Source organism: Ceratotherium simum, chromosome 1, assembly GCF_057802395.1.
Source record: "Ceratotherium simum simum isolate JZ-2026a chromosome 1, ASM5780239v1, whole genome shotgun sequence".
In the NCBI taxonomy this organism is placed as follows: Eukaryota; Metazoa; Chordata; class Mammalia; order Perissodactyla; family Rhinocerotidae; genus Ceratotherium; species Ceratotherium simum.
In genome coordinates, this window is record NC_141900.1 from 39,746,897 (window position 1) to 39,762,408 (window position 15,512).

Here is a 15,512-nt window from a genome sequence, read left to right on the forward strand (position 1 = left end):
TCATACGTGAAATGACGATAATAACGGGACCTATCTCATAATGTATATAAGGATTAAATGAGTTTTCTTGTAAAACATTTAAAATGGTACCTGGCACATAGGAGGTATTCAAAAATAATAATAAAGATAAAAATTTGCTGTTATTATTATTATTTGGAAGTTATAAGGAAGTTTTATATTTATCATTTCATTTAATCCTTACAAGAAGATTGGGAGGGCAGATAATAATACCATATTTTACTGATGAAGAACTTCACCTTCATGGAATTTAACTGATTAGCCCAGGACTATGCAACAGGCAATTAATGTTAATTAGCTGGGGCTTGTGCCTCCTGTTTAGATGTTTTTCCAACACTCTATGTCACCTCTAGTTACTTCTGCATCTAATGACATTTACATTTCTTTGTGAAATTTGGGAATTATCTCAATAGCATAGAATCAGGAAGAAACAGACAAAATGCTAAGTAAGAATAAAAGACTGTAAAATGATTTGGGGACCATTTATCCATTTTATAGGTTGTCCCTTGTATATAGGTTGTTTCCTTTTTTTCTTTTTCTGTTTTCTGGCATACAGCTTGGGGAGAAATTGTACCTTCTCCCTGGGATTATAGGAGAATGGGGTGGGGGATGAGAAGAGAGAATTCCCAAATTAATTATTTTTGTTAGTCTGGGTTTCCTTTATGCTGTGCAGGGGAGAAAGCTCTGTTTTTATTGAGGACAACAATCTCAGGAAAAATAAGGCCATAATGCAACTCAAAAGCAATTTAGCTTTGTGTAGTCTTTTTTTTTTTTTTATAATTTTATTTATTTATTTTTTTCCCCCAGAGCCCCAGTAGATAGTTGTATGTCATAGCTGCACATCCCTCTAGTTGCTGTATGTGGGACGCAGCCTCAGCATGGCCGGAGAAGCGGTGCGTTGGTGCACGCCCGGGATCTGAACCCGGGCCGCCAGCAGCAGAACGCGTGCACTTAACCGCTAAGCCATGGGGCCGGCCCATAGCTTTGTGTAGTCTTGGAGTGAGAACTATAGGACAGTCTACTTTGTGCCTTAAAATTAAGAATAGAATGCTATCAAATATACTCAGGGAAAAGAAAAAAACAATAAATAATGAAACTGTTTAAGGGAGAGAGAGATGCCCAAATACACGATGGGATAATGGGAGAGTAGCTCAGACACTTCTGAAGTGACACTCTCCTCCCTTTGGTCCCTGGACTTCTGAGTCACTACATCTCACCTTTGAGGCTCCACCCTAGAAGGGATGTAAGCACAGGCATCCAGCAGAGGGTAGAAGGTTTGACTAAATTTCATCATCATAGCCAGAGAGTATCACCTCCTTGTATAAATTCCAGGCGGAAAGCAAGCAAATCTTGATTCTGTTGGTGAGTGCTCACCTTTCCTTAGGCAAAACCATGGATAGTCAAGGGTGGGCTGTCATCAGTGTGGCTTAACCACAGCTAGGGCTAGCTTTTGTACCAGCAGCCAGCCAGGTGTCTAGCTTGGCTGCTTAGCCAGCTCTATATTTTTAAAACATTAACCGTGGAGTCTCTCTGCTTCAGTAGTCACATATAGTTCCACGTGTACCAATGCTACAAAATAGTTTTTGGTTAGAATCATAATTTTGTAATTATTTGTAATTACAGTAGAATTTTGACAGGACTGAAAGGAGTTCATATAACTGCAACAGAAGAACAGGGAAGAAGAGGGACTTTTTGTTTCAAAAAAATAATTTTTTGAGCTATCACAGTAATTGGTTAACACTAATCAAATCTAATGACAACCTCTGTTCTCCTGTGTAGATTGATCATGGGCCTAGAACCTTATAAAACATTCCAGGAAGAACAGTTACTGCCCAGTAGGATCTGAATGCACCTGAGTTGGTTTCACAGGGCCCCTGAAGGTAGGTGGTGGTAAGCACCATCAGCCGCAGGGTCCCACTGCAGTTGTGGAGAAGAACTCCAGGAAACTCATAACCCCTGTGAGGCTTTCTCAGAAAAAGGAAGGGATGATTCACGGATTGAGTTAGTAATCTTATCTCTTAGTTTTTTCATCCAGGTCTTATGAGGTTGTGAAAATCTGATGAGGTCATCATATCAGTTATAACTTGAGGCTATTTAAAGAGGCAAGACATTGCTAAATTTGGTCCTAGTTTTAGTTGTTGTTTTTTTTCCCCAAAGAGTAAAGACGTGATTGTATTCCTTGTGAAGACATAATGACTCAAATATGTGACCAACGTGAAACAAATAGATGAGGTTAAAATAATAATTTAAAACCCTACAAAGAAACGTGATTTGGTTCTATCCTTTTAAAATATGTGTTCAGTGAACATTCTGATTTAAACAGGTAACATAGCAGATAAGAAAAGCAGGAAACATTTAGTTGTCAGAGCTTGTTCATCCCTTAAAGTACACACTAAAGAGTAAAATAAAATACCATCCTAAATTCTAGAGTAAGTAGCCACTGATGTCAGTAGAGTATCTACTTTGGAGCTCTGTGGGAGAAGCTCCCAGTTTAGTCACTGAATGGAGAGCGCTGTGAGCAGTATGTGTATCTCAGAACAAGGCTAGATGGTGGCATGTGGGAAAATGATGGGGAAGGGAGCTGGCACTTCCCTGTGGAAGTGAATCTGCATTCACCTTAAAAGTGTGAACCGTGGAAAAAACACTGAGCTGGAATCCAAGTATTCATCCTGACTTTGCCATAGCTAAGTCACTGAATTCCTTGGATATTGGTTTCCTATGAAAAAACATGTGAAGTGGACTGAAACTACTGATCTCTAACTCCTCATCCATCTCTATCTGCACTGTTGAGTATGGTACCCTCTCGTCAGATGTGGCCCTTGAGCACTTGAAATGTGGCTAGTTGATATTGAGATGTCTTGTAGGAGAAAATGCATACTGGATTTCAAAGACTCAGTATGAAAAAAAAATAATGTGAAATATCTTATTAATAATTTTATAATACTGATTACATGTTGAAATAATAATTTGAGTATTTTGAGTTAAATAAAATATATTATAAAAATTAATTTTACCTCTATTTTTTTAATGTGGCTACTAGAAAATTTTAATTTACATATGTGGTTCATATTATATTTCTATTGGACAGTGTTGATCTATATGATTCTATGAAAAAAATACTCTTGATTTCTAACTCATTATTTAGTTGGTCTATAAATTAGCATGTATTCATTGGTTTATTCTTTTTTTATCTGTATGTACTCCTCTTCGTTCCAAATATAATTTGTTCATATACAAAAGTACACGAGTCAGCAATATAATTTACTTAAAAAGTAAATTGCATAGGGAAAAATAAGATAAAGCAAAAAGTAAGGTTGGTATTTAAAATAGAACATCTTCAACAGTACCTTCTTAGTAAATATGACACTGGCCTTCAGTAAAAGCCAAGAGCATAATGTCAAAGTGGTTAAGAGCCTAGATTCAAATCCCAGCTCTACCACTTACCATCTTGGGCAAGTTACTTAAACTCTCTGTGCCTCAATTTCCTCATCTGTGAGACAGAAAACATATATACCTCTTCAGGTCATTGGGAGGAGTGAGAGAATTACATTTAAGCACATTTTAAGTCCTTAATAAATAGAAACAGCTATCAATGTCATTATTAATATTTAAAGCAATTCTGATCGCAGGAGTGTAAAATGAAGTATTCTTCATATGCATTTTGCTGGCAATCTGATTCATCGAAGGATGACTTTCGTAATATCTTGAAGAATGAGTGGACAATGTAGATAAGAGTTCAGGCAGCCCTTCATAGATGTTTCTCTTGAAGCTTTAGATAAATCACAGCATTACAGTGAGTTTGAGATCATACCCCATGACAAGTACCTGGAGGGCAGCTCTGCCCTCTTGCTGAGCAAGGGCAGAGCCTCTGCTCCTGAGCTGGAGTGGAAACACACCCTTTCAGAAGAGCTGAGGAGCAGGATGAGCCCATGTGCACGAAGGGAAAAACACCACTCCTCTGCCTAAACCTGGCCCGCAGAGGCACCTGAGAGAGGAGCCAAAATTTTACTTAAAAAATGATTAAAAAAAAAATGCAGTTGTAAATGGCTAGTGGAGAATGGCCATTAGCGAATGGCAGAATAATTTGAGCCTTTGAGTCCGGAAAGTTTTAAAGCAAACGTTACTGAGCCAGTGCGTGGCCATGAGCAATGATGACACAAACTCTCCCCTAAGGAGTGCTTAACTCTGGCCATGTAACTGCTACGGGTTCTCCCCTACACTCAATATTTTTAATGTCCAAGGGTAGCTTTGTTCTTAAAAAGAGGATTATTTGGGTTTTAAATTGAGTAATTTATTAAAGTCTCCAATTTTAAAACCTAGCTATTTTTGAGTTTCAGTTCAACTTACGAATCTTGTCATTTTGTTTAAACATCTAATAAAATTTTACATGACATAAAAGCAGTCACTTTCATGGAGACCTTTGAATAATGTTAGCTTAGCCTCAGTGGAGCAGACTTATTCCCCTGTACCTGTCTGTCCTGTTCTTAGCTGCATTTATAAATTTAATCTATTCTGTTTTCTTTGTAAATACTTCCCAATGCCTAAAACCTGATAAACTTACATTCCTAACAGTCAACACTTTTCTATACTTAAAAAACTCTCGAAAATCTAATAAGTTAAAATGATAACTGTAGTGACTCTGAGCATCCCAGTAGTCTTATTGGTTATTTTATATCTTAATCAGTTAAATATATTAAGATAGAATCAATAGACAAATTTCTCTCTCAGATTTCTAATAATATATATTTTCTTAAATCCTAAGCAATATATTTATTATTTCTAAACTTAACATTTTTGTTTTGATAATATGGATTTTATTTACATGATCATCTTGCTATTTCATTTTAAACCTTCCCATTATGGGGAAGACTCATTAAGGGAACAGTTTCTCCATTTCAAATGAGTGTAGGGGAGGAAAAAGATATCTTTTTCCCTCTACCCTCCTAGGGTCTCTGGCTGGAGCCCTGTAAATTAGACTGATAAAAGACAGATTAACAAGGGAAATACATACAAGTGTATTTAATATAAGTTTTATGTGATACAGAAGCATTCATAAGGAAATGAAGCTCCAAAGAAGGGGTTAAGCCTGAGCATTTTTATACTAGGTTTGATTAAGAGTGGAAAGTGGTGAAAAAATGTGATAGGCCAAAAGGGTATGAGCTAAGGGTAGTAAACTGGGGGAAACTTAGCAAGACCTGTTCCTTTGTTCGGATTCCTCATGGCATCCCTCCATCCACAGAGATAAGGATGCTCCTTTCCTCCAGGTATAGAGAGGGCACCTCTCACATGAGGGTCTAAGGACCTACTTCAAGGGAGATGGGGGAGGTCAGAGAGCCCTTCCTGCATCTGCTATTTGTCACATTCCTACGGCCAAGTTGCCATATTTTGGGGTAACATGCTGAACCCTGTCATACGTTAAGGATGGACACTCTACAGTGACCATCTCTGATAAATGGGCTATTGGTTATTGATTAGAGATTTAGACCATAACTCAGGATCTGGAAGCAGGATATGTCCAGGGTGGTTGGCCTGAGCCATAGGTGGACACCTGCTTGTCATAGGTGTTATTTGTTTAGGGTCTCTAAGTCCCCGTCAGAAGGGGCCAGCGTTACAACCTCAGTCTCCTTGGTGGATGTTAGAACCTTACAGAATTACTGCATCTGATTTGAGTAAATGGAAGTCTGCAACCCTTCCTCTGGTTGCACCTGACTTCCTTCAATTAACCTTCTTTACTTGAATTCTATATTCTGTTTATACTTTCTCTGTTCTGGCAGTTTCTGAAATCCTAATTATATTTGATGACATCTAGTTAGATTCTGAATACTTCACACACCTTGCATTCAAAGTTAAAACAAACCAAAAAAAATCACCATGGAATGTTTACCCGAGCAATTTAAATTTGGGGTGCTAGCCTCTGGTAAACTGATTTCAGGATGTATGTAAATGAGTTAATGCTCTATAAAGTTATTAACTATAAACCATTTAAATGCTAGGAAACAGTTTCTCCCCCCTCATCACCCCCCTCGTCCAAATGACATTTTAGGAGATCAGAGACTTAATTTGAAGCCATTCTTTCTCCCAGTTCCTAACGATAAAAGAATCAGGGATATAGCAAGTGATTTGTGATTCTATTTTTTTCCAAAAATGATAGTGAGCCATTAGTGTACAAGCCAAAAAAAAGAAGGTGAAGGAAGTACAGAATACATACCTATTTTGATCCTCTAGAAATTATTTTTAGATCCATTAAGTATTCATTTCTACCAATCTTGATTTTTCAAGGGGATTATTAAGATCTATACGGAGCTTATGCACCTTAACCCATAACCTCCCCTCACAGTCAGAAAGTTAAGGGAGGAAGGAAGGGAAGAAAGGGAAGAAAGGGGAGAGGAGAGGAAGGAGGGAAGGAAGGATTTTATGTTATTCTTAACAAATTTCTCCACAAAGTGAAACAGACTATAAGAGTGGTCAATAATAGAAAAACTGGTACCAAACTCTCTCTGCTCTTTTTGTATCCCAAGAGTTCAGTTTATCCAGAAGGAAATGGGCATTTATTTTAGAAAGCGTGTCAGGTAAGCTGATGGGTCTATAATTTTAAAGTAATGGAGAGTTTGCTTTTTTAGATGGATTTTCTATACTCTAGGTCCAAGCAAATGGAAGCATACCACTGTTCAGTTCTTTAAGGATGCTGGGAAACACACAGAAGTTATGCCAGTTCGTGGAGTTTTAGAGTGAAGGATGCGCAAAGAAATGAGGGGGACACGATAAAGCCTCAGCAGGGGCACAGCCAGACCTGGAGAACTGGAAAGTACTCTTCAAAATCCCCTAAGACCTGGTGGTTTGCAACTGTGAGGACAGTGGTTGTCTCCTTAGAAGTGGGTTTTCATTGCTTTCTACATGACTGTTCCTCCATTCCTTCCATTAGCTTGGTGTGTAAAGCTGGAGAAGAAAGCCTCTGGATATCACCTGAGGCTGAGCTTCCCTGATCTCATTCATCACACTCACACTGTGGCCTCTGGACTTGTCTTCAATGGTAGATGTACAAGTCCACGTGGAATTATTAATCTTGAATATTTTCCTGGCAGTGAGAATTTTATGAACAAGTTTAATTAGATGTGGTCTTCAGGTTGTGTTTGAAATATTGCCTGGCTAGGATTTGAACTACCTAAAGTCCTTTTCAAATAAAACATTAGAATGACAACAATTAGGCAACAATATTCTTATTTCCTGCCTATTAAAAAAAAAAGGTGGTGGTGGTGGTTCTAAGAGCATTGTTACTAAGGCATTCACTTGGGAGTAGGACAAGATAGTCATGCTGTCGTTAATTATGGCCTGTTTATAAACTTTAAAACTGTATCCATGTGTTTAAGCACTACCATACCTAATTTGAATTATGGATGAAACTCTTAAAAAATTTCCCATGTTAGGGGCTGGCCCGGTGGCGCAAGCGGTTAAGTGCGTGCGCTCCGCTGCGGCGGTCCGGGGTTCGCTGGTTCGGATCCCGGGCGCGCACCGACACACTACTTGGCAAGCCATGCTGTGGCAGCGTCCCATATAAAGTGGAGGAAGATGGGCACAGATGTTAGCCCAGGGCCGTCTTGCTCAGCAAAAAAAAAAAAGAGGAGGATTGGCGGATGTTAGCACAGGGCTGATCTCCTCACAAAAAAAAAAAAAAAAAAAAAAAAAAAATTTCCCATGTTACTTTGATTAATTGATTCAGAAATACATAACCAAAGGGGAAAATAATCATGGGGTCCAGTTTATCTCAAATGTGCCCAATTATAAGAGTGTGAGACTACAGAGAAAATATTTTTATGTTTCTGCACCGTTAGAGCTTTCTGAGCGTTTTTCCTGGAACGTGAGACCTGAGCTAAAAGATGAGCCTTAGAAGTTAAATTATGACTGGATACATAGTGAGCACTGCAGAGAGATTTGCCTCTCCAGAGGTTGTGTGCTTACATTACCAAGGAGTGGGGATAGGGAGAGGGGGATGAGACCCAGCTGCATGGAGACATTCCCAGGGTTGTAAAGCAGGAGACACTAGTCTTATCTCCCCCTAGCTACATGTATTACTTTCCAAAGGATAAGAACCCAAGATCCTTCCCAAGTTGAATTTATTTACATTAAGGAGATAAGATTTCTCTCCCTCTCTCAGAGGAGACAGTGGAGGGGAGTGGGGGGGACAGCTGTCCTTCTCCTCTACAGCCATCCAGATGCACATTTTTTAGATTCCTCACCTACAGTGTAGACCAATTATAGGATAACAACTGGTTCTCATTGTGTCACCTTGGAAAGAGGAAATTAGGGCCTGGGAAACCAGTGCAATCATTTTCTGTGAGTAAATAAGAACCTATTCTGCTCCAGAGACCTCCGATTTGCATTCAGGATAATATTGATAAATATGGATATTAAAAACTTTAAGAGTCAGCTCAGACATGCAATCCTCTCCCCCAAATTCTGTTTCAGTGAGTCTGGGTGCTCAAGAATCAGTATTTGAACAGCTGCCCCAGATGATTCTTCTCAGACTTGTTTAGGGAACACTGCACTGGTCCATGACCCAGGAATAAAAAGTACTTCTTACAGGAGACCAGTCTGCCTCTGCTGGCATGCTTTGTTAAGTTCGGTTATTGTACTCACCCCCATCTTTTGATATTAAGTAGGTGAATTTAAGGATATAAAATTTTTTTTTAGTTTAAACTTTAGGATGAAAATTGAAGGCTGACACATCTCTGGTTGGTCTTTCTCTATTTTCCTTGCACACTCCTTTGTTTTTTTAAAAAATGATTACATCATTAAAATCATCGATCTTCTGGAATCTTTAGTGTGACCAACAATTTTATTTACCCAACCTACAATCCCAATATTCTACCAAAACTTCACTAACTTCTCCATTCTCTTTAGTTATCGTTCTTATAATCCCTTTACATTTGTATAGTGCTTTACATTGCAAGATGCTTTTACATTGATTGTCCCATTTGATTCTCCGAATAATCTTTGGAAATGAAGAGGAATTGTTAGGAGTTAAACCATTTATGTAAATTTGAAATATATAATACTTCAAAATATTTGAAATGAGATGTGAGAAGATTGAAATTCAGTATACGTGTGGGACATCAGTTGTCTAGCTAACATGTTGAGGCTCTTGTAATTGAAAGGGAATCTCTTTGTTGTCATGACATCAATAGCTAACAAATAATAGGTATTGCATCGACTATCCTTTGGGCATATTGATTTCCAAGATGCACAGAAACTATTGCCTCAGCTCCTGATAATTATTTTTCTTTAACCAAAAGATAAATATAAATATGCAAGTACTTGCATTAAGAAAAATATCTGTTTTCAAACTATATTGCTCAGATGCCTTTGAATCTTTTAAATGTTAAAGAATAAGCATAGATCTTTATACTTCTACAGTTTTCAGAGCACTTTCACACATACTGTCTCATTTAATTCTTAACCACATATGAGATACGTAAAATATCCACTCTTTACAGATGAGGAAATAACGAATGAGAGAAGGCCCAAGGCCATGTACTCAGGAGGTGATAGACCCTGGACCACCAAGTAGAGTATTAGGACTTCAGGTCTAGTGCTCCCCTTACGAAAAGGCACTAAGATTATGATGAAAAACCAGTAGGATGTGTGTTCTGCTTGACGTATCATAAGCCCTGAAATTTCCAAATTATTTAAATGTATCATTTTCTAAAGTCTCAGACTCCTGGAAACATGAGTTCAGAGGAGGCCAGGAAAGAATGCTGGTTATGAGCTAATGTCACCAGCAGTGAGGCACTGATATGTGACCCAAATAAGGGAAACGCTGTGATGATTAACCTAATAGCAGGTTAATCCTGAAAGACCATGCGCCTCCCTGATTTTAATTCATCCACGTACATTTATTATAGGCACATTTCATAAAAATACACCATGGCGAAAGCAAGACGAAAAAGTTGATCGTTGTTATAGCATCCATTTAGATGGAAAGAAGGTAACTATTAAGATTAATGTTCCAGTCAAAAGTGCAAAATTTTTACTCTGTTGTCTAGAATAATTTCTCAAACTGTGACTCGGAACTGTATTCCAAGTCCCTTCAGAATTCAGTTCAGTAAGTTTTACATCGGTCCTTTCTTTCTAACACACCCAATCTCTTCATAAAACAGGATCTTCAGAAGCAGGCTGGAACACTGGAAAACAAAGCCGTCCTCTGCAGCTCAGGCCTCCACTCGCTCACCTTGCATGCCTTTCCTGTGGTTTAATGAAAGCCGGAAAGGATCCTATTCCTTCAGGAACCTGCCTTCATCTACAAGTCCCCTTCAGCCTTCTCCTGAGACTCTAATTTCAGATAAAAAGGGGTCCAAGGTAGAAAACACATGGATTAAAAAAGCAAACAAGAAACCCCCAAATCCTTCCTCTTCAATCTTTGGAAAGCATTCTCAACTTGTGTGTATACTCTGGATCCGAGAAACCAGTGTGATAACACTGCAATAAATGCATGGTATTTCTTGTGTGGGGAAAAAGACAGCCTTATTTAACCATCACCTTCTTTAATACTGTTCCATTCTAGAGTGTGCGTTAATCTTTGATTTGCCTGTCTTTTCACATATTGCTATTTAATCTCAGTTTGACAGTTAAGCCATGCTGGGAAAGATGCATTTGAATCATGGAACAGTATGATAGATCTGTTTACCAAGTATTCCACTTTAAATTACATTACAAAACTATTTTTGCTGTGCTCTTCAAGATTTACTGGAAAACAAATAAATTTGAGACTGAATGTGTGTTCAATACATCTAAATGAAACTCTTTAAAACAAACCAATGCTACATAGCACTCTTATTTATTTCTTGTTTTAAATCAAACTTCCATGTTGAACAACTGTTGTAATTCTGTCACCAAATTCTTTAACTTAGCAGAATTAGGAATTATATGCATGGATGTTATTTGTTTTTAAATGCATGATGGTTATTTCCAGCATGACGCTGCAAACCTTATCTAACATTTTATTGAAACACATATGGTGGCTAACTTTCATGTGTTTGGTCTTCTTTTATCTGTGTTCACTTTTCTTTCTCAAACAGAAATATGTGATTAATGTTACTTGAATTTAATTCTTTTCTTGAGGTCAACGGCTCACAGGGTTTTGACGGGGTTTGGGGTTGTGTCTCCACTGACAATATCAAATGGTAACGTGCTGTGTTAAGTGCCCTGCCGCTTAAATGGTCCCCTAGCCTAGCTCTGTGTGCTCTGATTTAGTCTTCTCTACTAAAGGAATCAGCAACCAACTAAACCCAATGCAAAGGAACCTAATGGAAAACTAACAGTCCAATTCCTAAAAAAGTGGAATATGAAACAAGATGGTGTTGGTCAAGTGCTTACAGTTTCTGGGAAGCCAGTCATTCTAGAATTATTAGAAAAGAACTTTTGATAGCAATAGACTACTTTGGCCTTGAAACATTTTCAGTAATTGGATCTGATATATCTAAATATTATTTGACTGATTCTACCATTATCTTACACTGAAGAGACTCCAGATTTGGTTTAAAATGTTTTCATAAATGCAGCTATGTAGTCATTGTGAATTTACTTGACTTTAATATCCACTGAACATTTTAATGAAGTTCTGGGGAAGTTTTATTTACACACCTGCACCTCCGGCATCCCCAGGTGGTCATTTGGAAACGCGTTATCTGTTTGTGCTGCAGCCTCTGTGGTACTCTGCTGGTGCTACGTGAGAATTGTATTTTAACGTGTAACTACGAGTGTAGTGTCAGGCTGTGCCCTCCCCCAGAACTCATCATCTTGAAGGTTACATCCAGGAGACGATCTGCCATTTCTCACGGTATTTATCACGGCCAACAGCAAGCGATCCTTCCCAGGGGGTGCTCAAGCTACCTTTCTAATATGGATGCCATCTGTTCCTAATAGCTCAGCCTCTCCACACCATCCTGTATTTTTACTTACACTGTTACTCATCACAATTAGGGTCAAAGAAGATAGGCTTATTACTATTACTCCTCTGAGCACTTGGAGAGGATAATGAATGCTGTACCCTTGAAGAGAGGTTGACGAATCATTTCTCCAAAGCACCCATCCTTTCATCCAATGGAGAAAGCACCCAGAATTCCCTATCAACTGCAACAGACAGTGTTCTCAACCGCTGCCTGGTTGAAGGTCATAACCAAACCAAACATGAATTTCTTCTAAGATTATTTAAAAATAACTTTTTTTGGAACTTGCTAACACACCTACCTATGGTTCCCTCACTGAGTTAAAGCTCATTTAACTCTGAGCTTCATTTGTTTTTACAGAATTTTGCCTTCAATGACGACTTCAGTCCCAGCAGTACCAGTTCGGCAGACCTGAGTGGCCTAGGAGCAGAACCCAAAACACCAGGGCTCTCACAGTCCTTAGCACTGTCATCAGATGAGGTACGCTTGTGGTGCTTAAACAGCAGAACTGCTTTCTCAGATCATACATTTTACCCGTGAACTCTCACCGGGAAAATGTTTGTAGGTAGATTTTGCATATAAATCATTGAGACCATGTTTTCATATTTGATATGACGTCTTCATGATTTCTCTCCGTCTGTGTTTCAACATGAGAGCAAAGTATTGTTTCTGAGCCCCTTTAAGCTGTCCAGGGACCTCTTCAACCTTTCTCTGATTTAAATGGGGTGGCTCTAGACAGGGGAGTGGGGATGGGAGGCTGTGCAGTTGAAAGCAAAAATAGGGGACAGCTCAGAAATCACGTAGGAGTTTACAGATAATTTATTCCCTTTCTCCCACACCTCCCCCACCATCACCCCTACCCCAAGACTCTGATATCCCCTCTTAGTAGGGTGTGGCCTCCAATTGAGAATCACTGCAGTGGAGAGGGGGGAGGTACGGTTCCCATATGGAAGGAAAACTGGATGAGAACCACTGATTTAGAAGCCAGGGTCAAATTAGTATTGTAAAGAATTCTCAGGAGATAAATGTGTACAAGAGAGGCAGGAAATTACATTAGTGATTAACTTAGTGCCCCAATAGATGAGCAGAGGAAAGAAATACCAGTATTTGGTGGGGGAGTGGGGGGGTCACTGTAAGTAAAGATATTTTAGCTCTAAATATTTGTTCTTAGTTAGTCTAACATGATTTTTGTTTTGTAAAACTTTTTTTTCTCTTAAACTTTTCTGCCCATATTCTTCAGGCTTGGCAAGATTTTAATTTTATCAAAACTTTGTACTGTATATGTTGTGTCTCCTGTTTCTATAACACTTTTCTTTTTGATTCCTTTGTTGCTCCCTCACTCAGAGCCTGGATATGATAGATGACGAGGTGAGCCATCAGTGGGCTGTGTGTGGTGGCTTATGTGGTATTGTTTGAACCTTCTTTTCTCTCTTTGCAAATGATTTAAAAGTCAAACAATACAAGAACACTTTCCTCTGTGGTGGAGGATTTCCTTGTGTTAAATAGTTTCACTCTGTGCCGTGTCTGTATCTTAATTTAAAAGTGATTCCTGACTCAAGAGGGTTTCCACATTCCACCTCCAGAGTCCCTCGGTTTATCTCCCATCACCATTACCTTGACACAGTCCATTCTGTTTCACCTCCTTTGCCTTCATCTCGGCTTACCCCATCGCCTCTTCTGTGTTCCCTACGTGGGTCACTGAGGTGACTCCTGTCTCTCCTCCCAGGCGTATCATTGCCTTCATCTCCTTTCAGCTTAGTGGTTCTAGGAACCAAGCTGCCCTTTGCACTGTTAAAAGTAGTGTTCTGCATTGTACAGAGCCTGAGATTTCAAATAAACCACTAACTGTTGAGCTCTACCACTTACAAGCTGCATGATCTTGGACAGATCTGTAGACTTTCTGAGCCTCAGTTGCCTCATTTATTAAAAATAGTTATGGAAATTACCTGGCCTACCTTCCTCACAGGTTTGCTTGCTGCTCAAATGAAATCATGGCTGTGAAATTTCCCCTAAGAATGCTTGAGGACTTAATGCTCTCCTCTGCCAAGTGAAATATACCTCAATATTTTTAAATGTATTTTTATATATCTCTAATGTCTTATCAGAGGATAAATGCAGAGTGATACATTGCATATAGAGATTAATGAAATATTTGTTTTATGCATCTGATAATCTTTCCAAAGTGTTTAATGTCAAAGCTTGCAACATTAGAGTGTACCTTTCAATATTAAACTTCCTACATTAATAATGCTACTTTATTTGGGGGAATTTTTAAATTTCCAAATACCTAAAAACAATGTAGGTAGTAACTACGTGTGTGTGTTACATGCACAGCTAGAACCATTAGCTTATCATTTTATGGTTTAAAATAAATGTGGCTCTAGTAGGCAAGAAATTCCTTCTGATAGCATATTATGCTGCACTGAGCCATAACATTTGGTCCTTTAACAACACTGCATAACATTCCTACCTCAGATCCTTGATGATGGACAGTCTCCCAAACACAGTCAGTGTCAGAATCGGGCCGTTCATGAATGGAGTGTGCAGCAGGTTTCTCACTGGCTAATGAGCCTAAATCTGGAGCAGTATGTATCTGAATTCAGTGCCCAAAACATCACTGGAGAGCAACTCCTGCAGTTGGATGGAAATAAACTTAAGGTAAAGAATTGTATGTCTGTGTAGCTTATCAGGTATAATTTGTATTACTCATAGCACCTAAAATGTTGTCATTAGATAAGAGCATTCTGCATATCTGAGAGGTAGTTCTCATCAATGGTTAGCAGAAAGGATGTTGAATTGTTTCTGAGTAGTAAATGAAGTTTTGGAGAGTCATCAGGGGTTCTAAACCAAATAGGAGGCTACTGAGTAGAAGAGCTAGGGACTCGCTCGCTCCATTGCTTCCACCTAACAACACATGGTCCATGTATTAACTCTACTTACTTCCTATGTACTATGAGTTTTAATAATGGCCGATGTGGACTCTTTCATCACATTAGAGTTAAAAACCCAGATCCATGAGTCTTCCTTCTTTATTCATTTCTCCTCCACCCCACTCTTCCCTGCACACCACTCCAAAACTGGGATGATGTTCTACCCAGAACTTTCTTCCCCAAATATGTGCAGACTGTGTCTTCCCTCCCTCTCCATCGCACTCTCATTTTCACCTGTCTAGTCCATCTTTTGTAGCGACTGAGGTGGCACCTACCCCTGTGGAAAAAGGGCAAAAGGAACTTAACAGCCAGATCCCCACCCCCAGCCTCAGCCCCCTGCTGGGCTGATGGGCAGATGAGTCTCTCTTGACAGTCTTGAAAAGGTTAGCGATCAGTCAATAGCCTGTGAATATGAAGGCCTCATTGACAAGGCTGTCCCTGTTGGGGAGATGGATGCATCCTGCTGTTGATTCTGAAGGTCATGAAACATTTAAAGTACGTAACCAACTCCCCTTATTCTGAATTCCAAGCTATCGAGCAACCTTCTCATTATAATCAGGCTTCCTTTATAGGTCTGCCTACAGAGAGAGAATGGCTAGTCATGCTGACATGAGCATTCGGG

General features: G+C 39.0%; 1 protein-coding gene across 9 annotated transcripts in view; it reads left to right on the forward strand.

Annotated features, from left to right (window-relative positions):
- Positions 1-15,512, forward strand: part of PPP1R9A (protein phosphatase 1 regulatory subunit 9A) — a 325,851-nt gene that overhangs the window by 303,581 nt on the left and 6,758 nt on the right. For 4 of the 9 annotated variants that reach the window (XM_087421803.1, XM_087421917.1, XM_087421865.1 and 1 more), the window contains 4 exons: positions 10,173-10,371; positions 12,321-12,440; positions 13,305-13,328; positions 14,436-14,618. In XM_087421803.1, coding sequence (XP_087277929.1) covers positions 10,173-10,371; positions 12,321-12,440; positions 13,305-13,328; positions 14,436-14,618 — 526 coding nt within the window. The remainder of the gene's footprint in view (positions 1-10,172; positions 10,372-12,320; positions 12,441-13,304; positions 13,329-14,435; positions 14,619-15,512) is intronic. The other 5 variants (XM_087422247.1, XM_087422030.1, XM_087422131.1 and 2 more) reach the window with 4 other exon arrangements.